Here is a 22,542-nt window from a genome sequence, read left to right on the forward strand (position 1 = left end):
AGAACTACGCAGCTTTAGCCCGAGAATGTTGAGAGGCTGTATCACCCGTTTGACCACCTAGTCGCAACATTTGTACCTTACCGTTGGACCAAGTGCGCCGCTTACATCAATATTCTATTTCATTAAAGAATTTAGTTGTATATGCAAATTTACATTGGTTCTTGTAGTTTGTTTCCTGAATTTTCCTACACCCTGCACCTGTCATCTCTGGTTCTTTTTGCTTTTACTTTCTGTAACTAAAAGGCTTAAGCTTCAGCATTTTAGTGGCATTCTTGGATTCTGGTTGAGAAGTATAATGCGCAGATGCATTCCTAACGTGCATGCAGAGGCAAAGGCACTATGGAATCTTTGCTAGCAAATCAATGTGTCTTCTGACTGGTACATCGGGCTTTTGTCATTTATTTATTCTAGTTTAAACCGTTGAAAATTGGGATCCAGGAGATGCATTTTATACGATGCTTTGGGCTTGACCTCAGGGTGATAATCAGGCAATGAACATTGGTAGTCAACTGCTGAACTGCATATGTGCCATGGATGAGATAGTGTGTTACTTAGCTGTATTAGTCATTTTCCTTGTTAACTGGGTTATGTGCCGTGGATGAGATAGAGTTCTTACTTAGCTGAATTGGATCAATTTGCTTCAAAATTGGCTCACAATTTACTCAGCCAATTACAATTTTTGTACGGTCTAATTTGTGACATTTGCGAATTTTTTACAGGATTCACAAGACAGGCATCGGCACACTCAAATATTTGACAATCTTCTTCGTGAGAATCCTTTGGTTTTGGAGTTATGTACTACGCTTTTCCCTGAAAATTCTAGGTCTGTTTGGACCGGGTCTCATTCGCTGGTCCGTCGCCGCAAGTCCATTCACAGTGGTGCCATTCGTGAGGCTATGAAAATGTTAATGAAGTAGCTTAAGATCTCTCTTGTGACTTTGCCATGGCACATATCAAAATGATTTGAGGGGAAGCAGTGCGGTGATGTTTGATACTTTTAGCTCCTATATGTCACAAAAAGGATATACATGCGATGGATGAGCTAGTAACTCCAGGTAGAATTCTTCCATCACTACTAAACCAGGTTGGCCAAGTTTGAACCATGTTAGATCATGGAAGGTCCAATCCAGTCCATCCTGATTGATGTTGTGTTGGAATTAAACCAGATTCAGGCTGCTGGATGGTCAGTGAAGAATAGCCATATACAGCTGAACAATGATTTATTCTACAACCGAAATGATACCCTTCATGAATTGCTAGTTTTACTTCCACGCAAGTGTTTACCATCATGGAATCTCTATACCATTTCTGAAACTATTCAATATATGCAATATATTTGAACATCAGATTCTTCCATGGGAAGGTTGAAAATTGATGAGAGCTCCAAAGTTTGTTGATGTAGCAAAATAAGCGTAGAGGGAGTTTGGAGTCTGATAAATTTTAGTTAGTTTCCTTAATGGGGATTAACATCATTTATGAATTAAGGGGAAAGAAAGTTAGCATTTGTAAATGAACCATTGCTGCTGTGGTAGAAGCTAGTTATACTGTTAAGCCAAAACATGCATGGATGCTTGGCTGACACAATATTATTCCTCTTCGTAAATCATGTATTAGTGACTTGTAGAAACTTCTCTACTTATTTCTATTATGGGGTAAAGAATACTACCCTACGCTAAATGCTCAGATACAGCAGGGTGCAGAAAGACTGTGTTGCCCCAACCCACTAGCACCATGCGCTAAAAATGCTACCATGCGCTCTCCTATTGGCTCGCATGCTGGAATGCACCTGTGCCAGCCGGGTAGTGTTCGCTCTCCCTTTTATTATTATAATAAACCTTAATTTTAGTTTTTATTTTTTTTCGTAATGAGGATGCATCTCTATAATCTGAAGACATCTGATAAAATTGGAATGATACTAAGCACTTTAATCTTATAGTTTTCAATAGGTATTGATGCTTTTAAAAGTGGAAGTACTAATTATGCACCAGTTAATCTGAGACATCCGATAAAATTGGAACGATACGAAGCACTTTAGGCTCTCTTTGGTTTGATTTCTATTTGTATTTATTTAACTTATTTCTATTTTTATAAGTCTTTGGTATAATTTATAGCACTTATTTATATTTATAATAAATTAGAATAAATCACAAATCACTAATTACTCTCAAGCTATTTGTGATTTGTGGCAACAAATCATTTATGTTGATTTTTGTGCTACCTTAAATGAACATTTGTGCTAAACTACTCAAAATCAAAGGTAAATAGGTAACTTCAGAATGTTTTATATTTTACCAATAAAAAACCTCAAATCCTATCATCTCTCTCGCTCGAAGCTCAATGCTAAAAGTGAAACCTGAAACCTATTTTCTCATTATATAATGTGTTTTATAAATAATAACCAAACGAATACCATTTGTGGTTCATAATTTATTGTCACAAATAATTTTTAAAAAATAGTTAATAAATACGAATAGAAATCATACGAGAGAGAGAGAGAGAGAGAGAGAGAGAGAGAGAGAGAGAGAGAGAGATTTGCTTTCTAACCGATCTTTGCTTACTTGAATCAAATTCCAGTGAAAACTATTTGTTTTGAACCCCCTATTTGGGTGGGAAAGCTTTTTCCACCTAGTAAAGAGGTTGAGATTTGGTTAGATTGCTTGCTTGCTTGATTTGCCTCTAACATTGCATATCTTACTAAAGAGCCTTTCTAGAACCTGAACTGAACCGCAAGGAACAGTTTACATGATAATCTCTTCAAATGTTTCAGATTTGTATCTAGATATATGAGGAACGAGCTCGATCAAGTGTAGAAAGAAGATCGAAAGCGCGTAGGAGATATAGAACATAGAGTGCATGAAGGTAGACCAACAAGGTAGATAGCATCGTAGGAGTCCTGTCTAGGGATTCCGATTTGATTAGAATTGTCCTAAGGACTTCGTTTAACTCACTTAGATTCAGTATACTAGGAATTAGGATTAATCAAGAGTGGTGCCAGTTGATTCCAAGTATAAGTGGCTTTTCATGTTCTAGTGTGGAGAAGATTGAATTCGAAGATGGTTACATTCTGTGCTTTTACTTTTCACAGCTTGAGAGACTTATGTATCATTGTTAACCATTTCTAGTCCCAAAAATTTGAGTTTGCTATTTCCGTTGGTTACATCTCTGAATATTTTTTGTGCCGGTGCTCTTGGAGTAGTCAGTTTGCCAATCTTGTTCTAAGCGTACTTGCCAATGACTTTGTTTCCTTGAAAATCCGTGCAATAGAAGATCCTGAGGCTATTTTTGATTGTAAAGGGAATTAAAGGGAAGGTAAGTGAAATTTTCAAACCTAAAAAGGAAATATTTGTAATCATAATTTTCATACTTCAAAAAGAAATATATGTAATCATTACCCATGTGACTTTAACATTAACTTCAAATCATTTCATATTTAGTTATAAAATTTTCACTTTACTCTACATCCAAAACCCTTTGCCATAACACGTAAAATATATCATTATTAAATATGGTTAAAAAAAGTTAAGTAGTTTATACAATCGCATGGGGTAATGATTATAAATAATTTTTTTTAAAATATGAAAATTTCATTTCCCTTTCCTTTAAATTCCTATTGCAACCAAACAGAGTCTGAGGGATAATCTGAGAAAATCTAAGATGGGCTAGGAAAATTGAATGATTTTAATTTGGTTGGACTTGAGTTTATAAAATTTGGGTTGATGTGCAGAAAAGCCATAAGAATGAATTGAGTTGAATCTTGCCACTAATTAGGTGTCATGAGTCGACTCCATGGTGGAAAGCATAACCATTTAAAGGTTAGTGAGTATTGAACCATTTTGTTTGATATCACTACTATCTATAGCTATAGCTTTACTATAAATATATATATATATGAAAGGCTGAAAGGAAGTCAGAGTCCTTGGAAAGGAAAAGGAAGTAGCGAACAATTGTGTATGAAGAGTCTCCTCTCTTCTCCCACACACACTGAGAGAGAGAGAGAGAGAGAGAGAGAGAGAGAGAGAGAGAGAGAGAGAGAGAGAGAGAGTTCTGAAGGTAATAGATGGACATGAAGGATGGTGATGGGCGACAGAGAACAGGTACCTCAACTACCTAAGTTCAACTGTGATACTTCTTTCTTCTTTCCTCCTCAATTGAATAGTAACTCTGTTTAACGTTTAAATGGGTTGAAATCTGCAATAAAATTTAAAGCATCTGCAATAAAATTTAAAGCATCTTTTCATGATCACAATTTCCATGCATTTTAGGTCTTCCCTCCCTTCCGACCTCCATCTTTTCTAAGAAGAAATGCCTTTCTAGATTTATTCTATAGAATGCAAGGAGGAAGTCCATCTTCTTCTATTTCCCTCTCACCAGATATGGTGAATCACTGCACTAAAAATTAACTTATCAAGAATATCACAAGAAGATTTACCATCAAAAGTTTTTTAGATTTATCTCCACTCTCTGTCAAAAGAAAGGATAATTCTAGGGACATGCCCACATTTTCTAAGAACACTTTTAGACTGAACTTACCTGCACGCACATACACTTCAGGTGTCCCGCTTATTGCCATTTAAAGAGTGAAAATGGTTTTTTTAGTAACAAAAGGGACTAGTATTACCACCTAAAGGGCCAATGCAAGTGAATGTACATGCTGAGGATCTCAATTCTAAAATGGTAACTTCATAACCTCCATTATCTCCTTTTAAGTAACTACTCAGCGTAACTATCACCCCCCATACTCCATGCATGAGGCATGCATGAGCAAGAACCATACACGGAACACAAAACCCTAACACTGCCCACAGCTTATTAGAGTCCTTCTTCAACCCCACTCATCTTGGATGATCCCAAAATAAATTTGAGTTAAGGTGAGAAAAACTTATAAGAATCTTATAAACTAGTTGGCACTAATTAGGGGATTCAAATTGTCAACAGTGAGCAGTGAAGTATAATGAACATTCGATGATTAAGAGCATTTGGACACACACCCTAAAAGGCTCTCAACCACCCAATACTTACTGCATCAGTACTGCAGATGATTTTCATGCCTACTTTAGTTTCCATGAGTGGACTCCACGATGGAAAGCATAACTATTTCTTCCAAAATAAAAAAGTAACCTTGTCTTGAACCATTTCTTTAACTTACTGGTAATTATATTTGGACCATGTTGTCAAGGCAGCACATAACGTGCTGACACCTGGAATCCAAAAAGGGTAATTGGGTTGTGCCTAATAATACATCATCCTTGTTAGTAAGATAATAATACATCATCACTAGCTAGCTTATATAGCTCATATCTTGTGCTCATCACCATGTATAAGATGAAGAGCCACCTCCTCTAATGCTCCAAAAAACAATTGTGTACATGTGAGAGAAGAAGAGGCCCCCAAGAGAGAGAGAGAGAAGAAGTCTGCTCAGTCAGAGAGAGAGAGATCCTTCTCAAGGTAATAGATGGACATGAAGGATGATGATGGCCGACAGAGAACAGGTAATTAACTACTTAAGTTGATAGTTACTGTCTTCTTTCCTCTCCTGCAACAATCGAAGGTCCTCCCTTCTCTACCCATCAAAAAAAAGAAAATAAAAAACTTCCCCTTCACCCACTTTTTCTTTTATATTTTTTTATTATTTCTTTTTACTAAAAGTATTGTGCATGACCGTGCATGTTTTGACCACACCCCTCTCAAATAAGGGGTTGAAATGACCATAAGCCTTTCTTTTTAACGTGATCTTTCTCTACTTTATCCTTGAGCTGTGCATGAAAACTCTCTCCATTCTTTTTCTTTTGAATTTTATTTCTTTCCCTTTGATACATATATTATTAATTTTTATTTTTTTTATGAAGAGTATTTTTTTTTATGGGAGAGGTTTTATACCAGGCTGTGAATAATGCATGGTTGTACACTAAACCTTTCGATGAGGACGAGGAATCATGTAACATACACGATCGTGCTCTTCCATAGTTGAAAACAAGATCATACACAACGCACAACCCTATACAAAACTTTTTGCCATATCATTATTATTATTATTATTATTATTTCCGTGGATATGTATATATTGAATCTGACGCAAAATCCATGATAGAAAAGATCCTCTTCAACTATTGGGTTGCCGAATTAACCATTTGATGTTTGAACGAATCTGAAATGCGTCCATGTGTTGGGATACATATCCAAATCTTTCTAGACATTGGATGGCTAATTGGACAAGCCACTAATTGATCAGGATCTAGATTCATGATTTTATGCATGTCGTTTGCCTCTAAAATTTCTGGACTCATGGTTGGTAGCCCATTGTTTGGTTGGTGGCCCTTTGGTTTGCTTATCTTTTGTTTCAAAACCTTTGGGAGCTGAAATTTAGAGGTTGAAACTTGAAAACCATGAGTTTGGATCAGGACTTTGTACGGGAATGTTCTCATATGATCCTGTGACAGACACATGGATTCACCTCTTTTAAATGTATTATTATATAACACATGGATTATTCCCGTCTCTTAAATATATTATTACACAAAATTAGTAGAATCCACGTGTCTTTCAGACTCAGACAAGAATGTTCTCGAGGACCTGATCTGCTCTCAAAAACCACAGGCACTCCTCCCTCGGTTTTTGTTGCCGGTTTACTTGTATTTATGGTGCATTAATATATTTTCATGAAGTGGGGTTGCCACTTGGCTGTATATTGATGTTCATTAAACCTGAATTATGTGAATAAAGTAGACAGCAGGGGTACAACTAGGCCAGGATGGGCCGAATTTTTGAAAACTCAAGCCCCATTGGTTGAGATATCTCAGCCTAGGTGCTCCGGGAATCCATAGTCTTTACCTTACATACTCCTATGTAACTTTAGGGAAAGTGTTTTATGTGGGGGAGGGTGGCTCCTGTGAGTGTACAAAAGTCAATGGGAGTGCATGAAGAAGATCAATAGAGGCATTATTTTTCATTTTGTGAGGGATGGGCCAGTCATTTCACCTCTCATGTGTCTGGGTACAAGGCCATGCTCTCCCATTTAAATCACTTTCCCATAATTTATGGGAAAAATAAAAATGCATGCCAATGTCTGATCATGGTCATGAGGCCTTTGAGTCTCGATTCAGAGGCTCACAAAATTACCACGCTACCCCTGATGAGATAAAAAAAATCTCATTCATATTGATATTCTTGTACGTTCTCATTGGCCACACACTGGTACAGAAACCACGTGACCAGGTAGCAATCTCTTCCCTAACTTTATATAATAGATTTTTATGTGTACATATAGGGCAGGGCCAAACTGGTAAGGCTCGTCATAGCCCTGGCTCTACCCGGTCCAAGCCTAGGCCCCCCAACCACAGGCCATTAAATTTTTGGGTAGGGTTCCAGTGGGTTGAGCTCGCCAGTCCAAACTTGCACCCATAATAGACAGTTTCCTATGGATTGGGCAGTCGGGTCAAGGATCATCACCAGTGACTAAAGCTATATAAGTTCTTGTGCATGTACCCATGCATCTAGAAGTCATGTTAATGTTTGCAAAAAACTAAACACTACCAAGCTTTCCTATCCCTAAAAAGTAAACGTATAAATAACTTAACAAAGTGGGGAGAGCTTTCCAGCCTTTTTCTTGCCTTTATCTTTTTCTCTTAAGAAAGTGAGAATTGCTTTCCCACTAAGGAGCCTATTTGTGTGGCTCCTTTTAGAAATGTTAATGGTAATCCACCTAGGATGGACCCGGGCATGATAAGATATGGTTAGGATTGAAGGTAAGGGGGCGTTTGGTAGATGAGATTTTACAATTTTAAGTTGTTTGCTGTTACATAGTTGGGGGTTGTGTGCGTTCTCTCTAGATCTATTAAAAGAAAATAAATAATTGCAACTGAAAAATCAGTTAAAAGATTGAGGTGTATCTCTCTCTAGCCCACAAAAGCCTTTAACTCCAACTAAGCCTCAAACCTAGACTCACCACCCACAAGTTCTAGGTGGCCTAGTTAACATATCAAAACCCATAATGTTACAATCCCATATTAGTCATATTGAGGTTGATCCCACATCTATTACAAAAGGGATTTTATGTGGATTGATATAATTTTGGGTTCCCTCACCTTATAAGAAGAGTAGCCAATCCTTCGTCCTTTTTCTCACACGGAAGTGGTCGGCCATCTGGTGCTATTATGAAACCACTAAGAAAAGACTACTTGCCACTAGGTAGAGACCTTAGAGCATAGTGGAGCCCCTTAGAAAGGACTACCTGACTAAGAGTGGACTGATGTAGGGATTGAAAGGAAGATACATTAATGCTGTGTTTGGTAGCCAAGAGAAGAAAAGAAAAAAGTATAAAAATTGTACTATTTTCTTGGTTTAAGAAATTCTCATTATGTATGGTATGTTTTGAACTAATAGAAGATTCTTTTTTTGAATTTCAAAATTCACCGTGGTAATGGTGAAGTTTTCTTCCACTTCTAAAAAAAAAAAAGGAGAGGTCTTGCCTAAAACACAATTTTTTTTTTTTTTCAATTGGTAACGAAACAGGCACAATTTTTTATTTACTTATCATTTCATTTCTTTTCTTCTTTTTTCTAGATTCTTTTTTCTTTTCATTTCTTTTCTTTTTTTCTCTTGGCTACCAAACACAGCCTAAGAGAGATCTCTGTAAGGAAAACAAGACTATATTTGATTATCAAGAAATAGATATAAAAGAAAAGAAAAGATTCAAAATTAAGAAGAGGAGACACAAAAGCAGTCACTGCATCATCAAAATTTTCTTTTCATATTTTTTATTTTCTTTCCTATTCATTTCTTGACAACCTAACTTAGTAGAAATGAACTAAAATGTCAAAAATTATTAAGCATCAATACTAATGTGTAGTAGTATAAAACAAATTTCAGGGACAGTGTGGACTGCAACAACACATGCCATAACAGCAGTGGTAGGATCAGGTGTACTAGCATTGCCATGGAGTGTTGCACAGATGGGATGGATTTTTGGGCCACTCGCTCTCATCATCTTTGCAGTCATTACCTATTACACTGCCCTTCTTCTTTGCGACTGCTACAGATCTCCGGACCCAGTGACCGGCAGGAGAAACTACACATACGTCGGTGTTGTAAGAGCATGTTTAGGTATCCATTTCAACCCCCTCTCTCTCTCTCTATAGCAGCCTAGTGCATGAGGTTCCGGTAGGCTCTGGGAGGAGCAAATATATACAATTTTAACCCTTTGCTTTGTAGGAGATGATGTTTCCAAGTTTCCAATCTATGACCAACATGTTGCAATAGTGCAACGTAACTGTTAGGCCACGGCTCTCCCACCTCTCTCTCTCTCATCCTAATGCAGAAATATTTGTTGATGTTCTTTCAGGGAAGAAAGAATTGGTTATATGTGGTATAATACAATACATAATGCTTTGGGGAACTATAGTTGGGTATGTTATCACAGCTGCAACAAGCATGATGTAAGTCATTTTATCCACTTAAATTGTGTCTAATGAGCTTATTCATCATTTATTTTTCTATTGATGTGTCATGATTGTTGGCAAAACATGGAACAAGAATGACACAGTAGAGAAAAAATTTTAGTAAAAAAATAAAAATGTTACGGTAAAAAAAAAATAATAATAAAAATGAAAAAATTAAAAGAAGCCTAAGAAGCAGTGTGACCCCTACACCCAAACATAGTAGGAAAAAAAAATGATTGTCCTGCCCTTCATGAAATGCTAAAATCTTACCCCTACCAATGCTTCTAGTAGTGCTCTCAATGGCCTCTGTGCTGGTGCAACCGTGCAAGGGTCACACTACCTTTTAGGAAACTCCCGGTAGAAAAATGAATGTGGTTTTCAACTCCTAACAATTACTTATAAACAAATAAATCTCTTATATGATACATAAATTCTTTCCACCATGACTATTAGCTATAAGAGTGCCTACTTGTATCTATATACTTAGAATTGCAAAGGTATGCTGGTCTAGTTCTGGTTAGACACCCATATGTCACACCTTGGTCTGGCCCAAATTTAAGACCAAGACAAATATACAAAATCAAAACTGGTCCAAACATTGATAAGCATGCCATCTTTGACTGGTTCCGGTGTGGAGAACAATATCACCTTAGTATGTGTTAAGTATTATGGCCTTGATATAAAACCCGATTAGTTGGACACATGATAGATAATAGGTGGGTTTAACAAAATTACTATCGACCTTCCCTGGACTTATGCTAGACTCAACTATCCAGCTTCCTGCCACTGAGCTAGAAGCTCATCCCTGATAGGTTATACATTTCAAAACAAAAGATTACATAGATTTGAAGGAAGGCCTTGTTAGCCTTATTTGTTTATGAAGTCCATTCACAAACTTTTTTTATTTGATTTATCTCTAGTGTTTGTTTATTTATTTTTGGGTTTAGAGTAATCTCTTGTTCAAATTTTCTCTACTCTTGTAAATGAAACAGGGCTGTGAAAAGATCAAATTGTCTCCATTACAAGGGTCATGATGCACGCTGTGGAACATCAGGGACTTTATATATGTTAATTTTTGGAGGAATTGAAATTATATTGTCTCAATTCCCAAACTTGGAGAAAGTAACACTACTTTCTGTAATGGCAGCTATAATGTCATTCACCTACTTATTCATCTCTTTGTACCTATGCATCCAAAATTTTGCTTCTCATCACAAGTTTAAAGGGACTTTAACTGGAGTTAAAGCAGGGGTGAATGGTATCTCTCAATCAACAAAAGTTTGGCGTTCCTTCCAAGCTCTTGGAAATATTGCCTTTGCCTATACTTTTGCTATGCTTTTGGTTGAAATCCAGGTATAACAATCACCTTAAGAATATTGCAATTTCTTGGGTAGGGTTAGTCAATTATGATAATGGATAAGGATCCAATCCCAACCCAATGGGTTGGAAAAATGGAGTTTGGAACACATTCTCATAAGCCCCTCGTCGACGACGCATGGGTTAGTGGAATCCATGCGTCACCAAGGGGTGTATAAAAATCAAACCATTCTTGTACGAGAATGTGATCCGAACTTAGAAACATGCAATAAAATTTTTAATCAAATTTTTATTGTAATGAAGGACACCCTAAAATCTCCTCCGGCGGAGAACAAAACGATGAAGAAAGCAAGTCTGTATGGTCTCGCAGTGACAACATCACTCTATGTATCACTTGGTTGCGTGGGATACCTGGCCTTTGGAAACAATGCTCCCGGAAATGTTCTCACCGGATTCTATGAACCATTCTGGCTAGTCGACATTGCGAACCTTGCTGTTCTTATTCATTTAATTGGAGCTTTTCAGGTATGGCCATTGTTAGTAAATTCACACATAATAGCATATGTTTGAAAAATGTGCACAACAATGACATCTTTTGATAATGACATAATGAATAATGATATATCACTTTCAACTTATTTTTCAAAACCCTTTTCTAGCTATCTGTCTTTTGAAAATAAAACAAGGGCGGAAAATTAAAAGGTGGTAAGTTCTAAATACTCCAATAGAGGTGTTATTTAGTACTTTTATTGTTTGAATTTGATTATCATTTAGTTTTTCATAGTAGTCATTTATTTTGTTTCTATTTGTTTACAATATCTATCAGGTGTATGCACAACCTATTTTTTCATCCTATGAGAAATGGCTGGCTTCAAAATGTCCTTCAACAGTTTTCTTTAACAAAGTTTACACAGTGAGGTTACCCTTCACTGAAGCCTGCTTTCGATTCACAATCTGCAAGCTTGTTCTGAGAACATTATTCTGCATCTTTACGACATTAGTCGCGATGATGTTGCCATTCTTCAATGCAATTCTGGGTTTGTTAGGTTCAATTGCCTTTTGGCCATTAACAGTGTACTTCCCTGTGACCATGTACATATCACAAGCAAAGATCAAGACAGGAAGCTTCAAATGGCTTGGTTTACAAAGCTTGAGCCTGATTTCATTACTTGTTTCACTTGTATCTGCACTAGGTTCTGTTGCTGATATAATTGATCGCCTCAAGCATGCTAAAATCTTTAGTGTCACATTCTAAGGTGCTCTCTTTCAGTCCTGGATTAACTTTGGGAGTTTGAAAATTAATTAGAATAAAAAGGTTGGAAGGTAATAAGATTATGTGTTATTGAAATATTGTAGCTTGGTTAGATATCACATTGAGTTCATTAATTTTGAGTATTTTGAATTTTCATACTATTATATTTGGAATCAAAATTTTCAATTCGGGATTTTTGATAGGATATACTAAACCCTAAGGTGGTAGCGGACTTGACAAGGGACTTTCGCCTCAGGAAGGGTGTGATTCTGAGTTCGACTCCTCTTACCCCTTGGGACCACTCACACCAGGTGTTTAGTGTTCTTTACTGCTTTTGGTCCCTGGAATGAATAATCCATGCGATTGTGGGATCAGTATGGACCCACAAGGCTAGTCAGGCCAAAGGCCTGAATACCTGTCGTAAGCTAAAATATAAAAATGATATACTAAGATGTTTGGCAATTGAAAAGGTAAACACATTAAAGAGTGTATAAAGTTGTTCACATAATATGAAACAATGCTTAGTTTTACAGATCATCAATCATGGTGAACTGGTGTTTTGTATGCAAATTGCAAAAGCCTTTTGATTTTGGAGAGGATTTAAGTTTTTACTCGAAAGTGGTTTGGTTCACTTATCAATCAACCTTCAGATAAATATTATGTGAAATGAGTTAGCTGTAACCATCTGCCTCAAGATCTTCAATTGTAGATCTTCAACTTGCTAGGACCCAGACTTGTTTGTATAGTGAGTGTCATCTTTGGGAAAATTTTAACAAATTGTTTCTAAAAAAAAAATTATTAAAATGTGTGCATTCTTAACCCCTGCTTCAAGAGAGAGGCTGTTTTCAAGTTTCAAATTTCATTATGAGTGTCCTAATAATCCTAAATGCAAAGCAAATCAAAGGGTGTCTTAGATTCTTGGTAAGGACTTCAGATTACTTCAGAAGAAATAACCTTCATTGAAGTACACTTTTTTTTGGTGATTCACTGAAGTACATGTTCCTGCAATGCTAATCCAAATGAAAACCCAATAATAACACCCAACTGACCTTAACAAGGTCTAGCTAAATATTACCCGTATAACACGCCCCATTGCCATTTTCCTAACATTAAAGCTGAAACTAGAAGAGGGAAGAGAATAGATTTTGAAGTACGGCTACATTTGCTCGTCGACAAACAAGGATTAAATGAAAAGTTGACATGGGGTTCCAATTTCAGTCTTTTTCAATTGAAATTGATCTTGTATACACCGGTTGAAGCATCCGAACAAAGCAGCAGAGGCTGCTGTGGAAGAGAGCAGCAAAATGACATTAAGTTATGTTGATACACAGAGAGCCTTCCCACCTCAAGTGAGCCAACTAGGGTCACATTTAACAGTGTTAGTGAATGAGTCAGATGACGAGTTGCCAGTTGCCACCCCTCCCCATAAGGTGTCTTTCCTGCTGCAAGTGACACAAGTGGTACCCATCAATGTTTGAGTAGGGTGACCACCTAACTACATGATACCTCTCGACTTTCCTTTAGTCTAGACAATAATTCATTCACAACAATACTATGGATCCAGTGATCCACAGGCTAATCAATTAGGTTGGATTTGCAGGTTCATCAATGGTTTGTGTTTTTCATGATATCAATCATCTTGAGATCTAACAGACTAATGATTCACTCAGAATTTGTACCCAACTCACCCAGGCACCCAGCCAAGGAAGAAAGATGATTCAATTAACTTTTGATCCATTGAAATGAATCACCAGTTACAAGCTCATAGTACATTACAACATATGCAACTAAGAGAAATGGAGAAGGAAAAAGAATTTCATACAACAATCTCAATCCTGCCCCCCATACGCACTCCCATCAATCATTTGGGAGTCCACCTTAATTTTCTAACCTCCCTGCGCTATGGGACGGCTTCGGTCTACTGCCCCCCCCCTTCTTCAAAAGCACCCCATTTGTTTGCTTTTCTGGTCTTTCTATCTCCTTGTTTCTTTCATTTTCTCCTGTCCTTTAGAGGGCCGGGATAGAGTGATACTTGCCTCATATATTAAGGCGTGTCATCATCTGGCAACATGACAGTTAAGAGGGAATACTTGACACGGAGAGAGATCTTTCCTTTCTCAACCATGAGTTTTGCACCAGAGACAACCCAGTAGCCAGGATTGTCCTGTGGTCCTCTTGTCATTTCCGTAGTGTCAACAAACTTAAGTAGCTTAGGTGTCTGGACAGGAACTGGTGGGCCCCCAGGATATACAGCGGAGTTGATGTTCACTTCAGCTGGACGTGGGGGTTGTTTCTGAGGTGCCGTGAAGTGGGAACTTATCAAAGCAGAGATGATTCCAGATTTATGAGCAAGCCCAGGGGATCCATCCCACTCGGGTCTCTTGACCACCGTTGCACCTGAAACCGTTGCGAAGCGTAGCCGTAAGAATAGAACTTTCTTGATACCAGAATCCCGAACCTGGAACTGGGCACCGGTGACAATGGAGAGATCCTCATCAGACTCAACGGGGGCAGTGCAGATATGAGAGAAGTTTTTCCACTGAACCTTTTCATAATACTTGCGGTCATTGGAATTTTGGGTGAAGTTGCCATTTGGGTTTGGGTCATCATTGAGTTGGAAGATCTTTGGAAGAGAAGAAAGGTGCTGCAAGTGGATTGCTAGGCGGTTGTTTCTCTTCCCCTCCAGATAAAGTCGGAGGCCAGTCACAGGCCTCTTACCCACATCTACCTGTCATGGTATTAAACAGAATGATTCAACTCCTACATTAAGAAAAATTAATCCTTGAAGGCAAAAGTGCGCTTAGGTCTAGTCATAGGATTGAAGTTCATGTAAACAAGTGACCTCATGTTCTGTTAACTGTATGCGACGTAGAGAGAATGAAAGCATAAGCACGAATAAAAGTGTCATTGAGAAAAGTCTCTCAATTCTAAAGAATCTCGAGCATGTATGTATATATACATAAAAGAATAAGTTGACCACAAGTGAAACTTCAATTTTTTAGGACAGCTATGAGACCAGTAATAATGTATGGAGCTACAGGTTGAGCAGTGAAGAAACAATATATGAATAAAATAACGATGAACGCATCAAAGGTAATTTAGTAGTAGCCCCTGGTACATGATAAAAGGGAATCCTTATTTGACACCAATAAGGTGTCGAATAATTTGTAATCTTATTTTTTCACCCTCTTAATATAGCACAATTTTTCTTTCAAAGAGGATAAAATCCTGATATTTCATATATACTCAAAAATCGTGCGGGACAATGACAGATTTTGAGAATGCCATGATGGTAAGTTAATTTCAAATTATTTTGAAACCCTTTTTTTATCCCAACTTGAAGAAGTTTAGGAAAAATGACAAGGACAGCCGGAAAATGTTACATGTTCTAAAAACACCGATAGAGGTTTCATACAGACAGCCCCATTCCCAAAAATCATTTAAGGTGGCATGGACATGCTCAACAAGATCTGTAAATGCACCGATAAGGAGGAGTAATATAATTCATACTAGAGAAGCTACAAGGACAAGGGGCAGACCAAAAATGACCTATGGGAGGAATGGTGAAAAGAAACATGCATGGATTAGGGTTGACAAGCGGTACTGTTCAATACAGTTGAATGGTGAAACAGGATCTGCATAGCAATCCCATTTAGTTGGGATGAAACATTGAGTTGAGTTGTATAATTTTCCAAGTAAATCTAGGCATGCATATTCACATAGGCCCCATTTGTTTGATGGAGAAAAGTGGAAAAGATAAAAAAAGGTGGGAAACTTGTACATGTTTCCCACAAACTACCACAAACATGAGTGTTTGGTTGTGCGGAGTGGGGCTCGTAATAGACAACCTCATTAAATGCATTTATTCTTGTCTGGTGATGTGGCACACAACTTTTACCCACCCCACTCACTTTCAAAGTCCTACCAAATTTCTAGGACTTTGGCATTATTCATGGAAAAGCTCATTTCTCTCCTCTCTCCCCTAGAATCCCACCCATCTCCATTTTCTCTCTCTCCCACTAAATCCCACCCCACTAAAACATACTTATTACATCATTTCCTTCCCTTTCTTGCCAACAGAACCCATTGCATGTGGGACCCACCCTCACAACTTTCCCACTACTTTTTAACTTGTAAACATACAGGGCCATATGGGAAAAGGTTCCCCACGCCGCTAGTGTTGGGATGATCTCCCACACATAGTTGTCAAGACGAAAAGGCGATGGAGGGGTGCCTAACTGATTGGGTGCCTCGCCCAAGTGTTATATTTTAGTTCTCGCCCCCCCAGACCTCACACACGTGGGAGCCTCATGCACTGGGTACACCATTTTTATATATACCTTGTATCATAAAAAATCAACATTAAGCCACATCAAGTCATCAATAATCAACTTTAGAAAAATGTTCTGGTTCTCTTAAAAGTTTGACTGGCCAAATGAATTTATTTTTACATGAGACTTTTTGTATTAGGTAGAACACTAAAAACCAACTTTCCAACAAATCTAAGATTACTTAAATCTACGTCTTAATGATATATGTTCCGATCAAACTTATTCTAAAGTGCCCAAATGCTGCTAAAATCACATGAATATAGTTTTATGGACATTAAAACAAAAGATTATTTTACTGCACTTTTGATTTTTAGCAATGTTTTACTATGATAAGATTTGTGAAAATTTCATAATTAAGAAAAACCCATGCATTTAAAAGTTGAAAATCACCCCTACAACAAAAAATACAGTTTTTGTTCTTGGACTACGGATCAACTTTTTATCCTTTTGAAATTTGATTTTTAAACTATTTTTATTGGATTATCTCAAGCAAATGAAAGCAACAACAAATTAGCCTTATCCCAACTTAATGGAATTGGCTACGTGGGTCCGATCCAAAGCACAAAAGAAGAAAATAAAGTAAAAGGAATCAAGGTAAAAGAAATGAACGTAAAAGGAAAGAAGCCCAGCACCAACAAGTCAAGAAAGCTACCGACTCCGTGGATCCTTGTCCTCCAGTCGGCTATATTTGAGGTCACACTTACAGTATGCATGTCCTTCCTCACTACATCTTCTATGATCATTGTAGGTTTAAGCTCCCATCTCTTTTAGCTCCTTCAATCGGGATCAAATAACTCCTTATTGGGGAATCCTCAAGCCTCCGTTGAATATGGTCATACCGCCTCAAATGACTTTGTTGGAGCTTGTCATTGATTGGGGCAACTCCCAAATCCGCTCTCATACGTTCATTCCTTATCTTATCCTTCCTAGTTTTTTCCGCACATGCATCTTAACATTTTCATCTCTACCACACATAGCTTATCTATATGACACTTTTTAACTGCCCAATATTCTACATCATAGCCGGTCTGACAACAGTTTTAATAGAATTTTCCTTTAACTTTAGAGGAATATATCAATCACATAGCACTCCAATTGCACCTCTCCACTTTATCCATACCACTTTAATTCTCTGTGAACATCATCCTCTATGTCACCCTCTTTATTTATGGTTGATCCTAGGGGTGTCAACGGTCCGGGTTGGTGCAGTTTCGGTCCGGTTCCACCGGTTTCGGTGTGACTTTGGAAGTGACCGAAACCGACCCATTAAGGATTTATCGGTTTCGGTCCGGTGTCGGCTTCGGTGCGGTTTGGGTTCAGGTTGGTACCGGTTTGGATTTATTAGGTTCATTTCGGTTTAGATCGGTTTTTTAAACCGGTATGGAGCCATTAGGAAACAACCAAATGATGAATTGTTGAACTTCGGTTCCTTAAATCGATTTGTAACCGGGTTGGTTTTGGTTTTTGGTCTAGTTTGGATTCGATTTTCCATACAAATGTATACAAAACTATGCAAATTTTGATTTTTTTTTAATGAATTTTGGAGTGTTTCGGTTTCTTACCGGTTTGATTTCGGTTTCGGTCCGGGTTTTGAGCCGGTTTCGGGTTCATCCGGTTTTCGGTGCGGTTCGGTTTTAATAGAATTTTCCTTTAACTTTAGAGGAATATATCAATCACATAGCACTCCGGTTCGGTTTGGTCCGGGTTGTTATCGGTTCGGTCCGGCCGGTTTTACCGGTTCGGTTTAGGAATTGACACCCCTAGTTGATCCCAAGATATTTGACATAAATAAGTGCTGCCCCTTGCAGTAAGGTGACAATTGCCCAGACCCCAACTAGGCTGCCTAGGCGCCGATGCTTTGATAACTATGCTTCCACTCCACACCAATCACGGCATAGGAAATGTCTTCATTAAAAGGGACCCATATGGTCAAAGAAGAGAAAGTATCAACGCAGGACCCACATGATCAGAATGTGAGAGGGCACGTGAAAGCCTTCCCAACTGTTGGCGTAGGGATCTTTTTCCCTTAACATATATACATGTGTGGACCTTTCTTTTTAATAACTTATTTTAAAGACATTTACTTACAAAAAAATCCTTGTAAACTTTTCACTGATTTAAAAGACCTAAATAGATCCAATAAAATGAAGATTTTTTATAATTATATAGTATAAAAACAAATAAACTGGATAATATATAATAATGACCCAAAAAAAAGAGAAAAATGATAAAACTAAAATGTTACACAAAAGAACCATATTTGTAAAGGCTTCAGGGACTTAAATAATGACCATTAAATATATGCAACAAAATGAACACTATTTTTAAGAATTATATTATACATAAACAAATGAAGCAACTAATGTAATATAATATAATGATGAAAAAAAACACAAATGGGAATTCCTTTTTCTCCCTTCATGAGTGGGGTGTGTGAGAGGTGGAGGAGAGGGGAATGGAGCCTTTGTTTGGGAAACCATGTCCTTCACCCTCTAGTCTAAACTGGAGGAGTGGGCTGGACTGTTGGAAGACGAAAAACAAAGCCTCTATTTTGGGAGCCACTATTGCATCCTCTTCACTATCTTAGTTGTGTCATCAATGGGAGAGCATCCTAGTATTTGATGAACGTCTACAAAGCATAAGACAGATGACGCAATTTCAGTAGTGTATCAACTTCCCCTCAATTTTGTAGCCATAAATTCAAAATAACCAAACTATTTTAGGATTTTACAATGTTCCTCTTTGTCATCGATTTGTTAAGAGTTCATGTAATAAGGGTACTTTAGGTACTGGGGTATACTTGATGCAGCAGCGCTCCAATGGATCAACCCAAACCCGCTCCAGAACCCGGACCAAGACCCAGATCCAATTTGGGTTCCAAGTTACTGATTTGAGTTCAGGGTTAATAGAATATTCTAGGATTTTATTTTATTTTGAGGATATTTGTTATCTTTTATTTTAGGTTATTTTGGGGTAGCTATTAGGAAAGTAGAAATTCTCAATTTTAGTTTATTATGTTTCTGTTATATTTTAAATTAGGAAGCTTCTTCTATGTTAGATCAATTTCATGTTTAGCGTTTTCTTTTTTTAGTAATTCTTTTCCTACTTATGTAAAGCCATGGGCCACAATAATTTTAGTTGATTATTGAAGAAAAATTAAGATTACTGCCTGCGTGGCTGCTTCTCTTCCCCCCCCCCCCCGGGCGATCTTCTCTTTCTCTTATCTCCTCCTTGTCCAGCGAGACAATCCCTCCCTCCTCCTTCTACCCTGGCGACTCATCTTTCCTCTCTTCTTTTCCCTCCAAATTCTGGGCATTTGATCTTCACTCTGAGGTTGTTTGAGCATTAGAAATTCAGACCTGAATGTGACCTCTGCTGTGAGTTACAAGACTGACTTCAGGCCTGGTCTCTACTCTACGCCAGGTTCTGTTTCAGGTTCTTCCTTCCCACCTGCAGATCCAAGTGTCTATATTGTGGGTTTGATAGAGCCTCTCCTTGAGAATCTTCACTTAAAATTGCAGGCCAAACAGAGGCCGATTGAAAGAGTTCTCTCAAACATGAAGTCTTCCTCTTCCGCTAGAATCCCTAAGCAGCAGAGACATCTTGAGGTTGAGGACAACCCACGGTTGCCCTTTAATCCCATCTTTTTATTTTGATTTCCAAATTACCCCTCAAACCCCTTGACTTTTGTCCTTTAGTAGTTGTTTTTTAGTGTAAAAGTTCCTATTTTGTTTTATCTCCATATTAATGCCCCTTCCATTCCACCTTTATTTACCATTTACCCATGCCCAATAATTTCTTCCAAGACTACCCCTGGTCAATAATGCATAAGCCCCTCCATATCCTTATCACTTAACTTACATTTAATGAATCGAAAATTCTGTTTTATTTACAGGATTGCCACTTGAGTCTAATCATCATCATATTTACTGTTTTGCCCCTGATCTTAGACCTAAATTAATTAAATCCTTCAAGTGGGCCCACACCCATCCTAGTTGGATCTTTTGGGGCCCACCAGTCCCCCATTAATACTATACCTTTCCACCTCTCTTAGCTCCTCATATTAGCATGGAGGGGTAGGTATGCAATTTCCCTTTTATTATTGGTTAAGTGAATCAATATCCAATACTCTCACACAACAGTCTACCACATCTTCCCTTCTTCTCTTCTACTTATTCAACCTTCCACCCGCATCTTCTCTCTTTGTTCTCTTGCAACCTCTAGATTTTAACTTGGTATCAAAGCCTACAGTTTTGGTTTGAAACTTGTGGTACAAATTCTCTGCTTCGATTTTCTCTCTTTGGAACCCTAGGTTACAAAAGGGTTCCAAGGAAGAGACTACTATGTGAAAAGTCTTTGTTCTCTTGCAACCTCTAGATTTTAACTTGGTATCAAAGCCCACAGTTTTGGTTTGAAAGTAGTGCTACGAATTCTCCACTTCAATTTTCTCTCTTTGGAACCATAGGTTACAAAGGGGTTCCAAGGAAGAGACTATTATGTGAAAAGTTCAAAGAAATCATGAGATGAACTTGGATGAAGATCACATAAACACCAAAAGGAGGTCTCATGTGAAGAAATTGAGGACAAAGTGGAGCTTTTCCACTATTATCGCCAGCCTTTTCTTGGAATGGTTCTTTCTCTCTCTCTCATCCAGCAACTGATGAGGCTAGGGTAGGACCCATTTGGATCGGCCCAGGCCTCCTACCATTTCCTCATGCCCTCGGTTCTTGAAGAGAAGGGGTGTCGAGCCACAACTCCATTTTCCCCCGACTCAAGATATCACCAACTTATTTTTTTCCCTGTTTTTTTCACTCGAAATGTTGTCTGTGATGGATTTCAGCTGTCTTGGGTTGTGAGCTATATTTTTTCGGCCTCTTGAGTTAGTATGAGAAAATGTAACACCTTGAACAGCGCATTTGAGTTGGATTTCTTCGAGTTGTGTGTTTTCTCTCTTTGCTGGATTTTTTTTCTGAGTACTAGGGAGGAGGATTTGGGTAGAGTGTATACTCCCCACCTTGTGTGTGTGTCTACAATATGTCTGAGGTCGGTGAATTTGCGTAGTAGTCATCCTACTCATATGGCCTTTGAGAACCCAAATACCCATTTTTCCATTGTGAAGTTGGACAACCCCAACTACTTGGATTGGGCTCATTCTGTGAAGCTTTCTCCGTAGAGAAGAGCGAAGCTAGGGTATGTTACAAGCACCATTGGAGCTCTTAACCCAAGTGACCAAACATATCCAAAATGAGAGACCAAGAACTCAATTATAATGACTTCGCTGATCTTCTCTATGAAGCCTCATATTGGGAGGAGGTTCATGATAAATGAGACTACCAAGAATATTTGAGACAGTGTTTCCCAAACTTTTGATTGAGTGGGTGACTTTTGGCTAAAGGTTTATCCATTCCTCCAGAAGGTCACTACAATGAAGCAAGGAGATATGACCATTTCTAAGAATTATACTAATGTTATTGGTCTCTATGAAGAGTACCATCACTATAGGGACCTCCAACTATCCACTCCAGAGGATGAATCTAAGGTATACAGAACCCTTAAAGGAATGTGTTCTTATTTTTCTTGGTGGCTTGAATCCAGAGTAAACTACTCAGGATACAAATATAATAATTCCTACTTTAATGTTCTAGTAGGATAAGGTTAGGGTTGCTGAAGGCTCCCTCTCCTCCATTTCTGATAAGAACAGTGTTCATGATTTATTCTTCCATTTCCCTAACTTTGTCACTAATCTCTTATCTGTGAGTCACTTAACCAAATTCTTGAATTCTTGTCACTTCCCCACTCCCCCCCCCCCCTCCCCCCTCCCCCCTCACTGTCATTTTTAGGATTTGGCGACGAAGATGATTATTGATAGTGGACATGAGGAAAAAGGGCTTTACCTTCTTGAACACCACCCACTTTTTTTGCCTACAGCTCAGTCCTATGTATGTGGATGTAGTGATAGCAGTACTGTAGATTTTGTGATGCTTTGGTATTAATGTTTAGGTCATCCATCTTTTGTTGTTAGGAGGAAACAATTACCTCATTTATTTTCCTTTCTCCTATTCCCATGTTTTTTCAATGTGAATCATGTATGTCTGCCAAATATTGTTGTTCTTCTTATCCCTATCATAGTAATAGATCTACCATTCCTTTCATATTGTGCACATTGATGTTTGGGGAACCCTCTCCCACTATCTCTATAGGCTATCGT

The 22,542-nt window shown here is 38.0% G+C and overlaps 3 protein-coding genes across 5 annotated transcripts in view; 2 read left to right on the top strand and 1 right to left on the bottom strand.

Moving 5' to 3' along the window:
- LOC122085155 (bromodomain testis-specific protein) overlaps positions 1–1,346 on the top strand; it is an 11,113-nt gene extending 9,767 nt beyond the window's left edge. For both annotated transcript variants that reach the window (XM_042653611.1, XM_042653612.1), the window contains exon 8: positions 720–1,346. In XM_042653611.1, coding sequence (XP_042509545.1) covers positions 720–917 — 198 coding nt within the window. In that variant the 3' untranslated portion in view covers positions 918–1,346. The remainder of the gene's footprint in view (positions 1–719) is intronic.
- Positions 1,347–3,986: 2,640 nt separating this feature from the next.
- LOC122083880 (amino acid permease 8-like) lies at positions 3,987–12,167 on the top strand. Of its 2 annotated transcripts, none has more exons than XM_042651806.1 (6): positions 3,987–4,094; positions 8,866–9,099; positions 9,338–9,431; positions 10,427–10,787; positions 11,055–11,276; positions 11,578–12,167. In XM_042651806.1, the coding sequence occupies exons 1-6, from the start codon at positions 4,058–4,060 to the stop codon at positions 12,004–12,006; spliced, it is 1,377 nt and encodes a 458-aa protein (XP_042507740.1). In that variant the 5' UTR covers positions 3,987–4,057; the 3' UTR covers positions 12,007–12,167. The 2 variants fall into 2 exon arrangements, with proteins under 2 accessions (XP_042507740.1, XP_042507739.1); XM_042651805.1 differs by lacking the exon at positions 3,987–4,094 and adding an exon at positions 5,323–5,489.
- A 1,540-nt stretch (positions 12,168–13,707) lies between these two features.
- LOC122084124 (MACPF domain-containing protein At4g24290) overlaps positions 13,708–22,542 on the bottom strand; it is a 29,032-nt gene continuing 20,197 nt past the window's right edge. Inside the window, exon 7 of the mRNA XM_042652198.1 lies at positions 13,708–14,731. Within this exon, the coding sequence (XP_042508132.1) occupies positions 14,048–14,731 (684 nt within the window). The 3' untranslated portion in view covers positions 13,708–14,047. The remainder of the gene's footprint in view (positions 14,732–22,542) is intronic.

This window comes from Macadamia integrifolia, chromosome 7 (assembly GCF_013358625.1).
Source record: "Macadamia integrifolia cultivar HAES 741 chromosome 7, SCU_Mint_v3, whole genome shotgun sequence".
Taxonomy (NCBI): Eukaryota; Viridiplantae; Streptophyta; class Magnoliopsida; order Proteales; family Proteaceae; genus Macadamia; species Macadamia integrifolia.

What these genes read in the sequence shown, in the direction of transcription:
- LOC122083880 (XM_042651806.1), top strand. Translation starts at nt 4,058, where the DNA reads ATGGACATGAAGGATGGTGATGGGCGACAGAGAACAG. An exon ending in ACAGCTGCAACAAGCATGAT is followed by an intron (nt 9,432 to 10,426) that starts GTAAGTCATTTT and finishes TAAATGAAACAG; the next exon opens with GGCTGTGAAAAGATCAAATT. An exon ending in ATTTAATTGGAGCTTTTCAG is followed by an intron (nt 11,277 to 11,577) that starts GTATGGCCATTG and finishes AATATCTATCAG; the next exon opens with GTGTATGCACAACCTATTTT.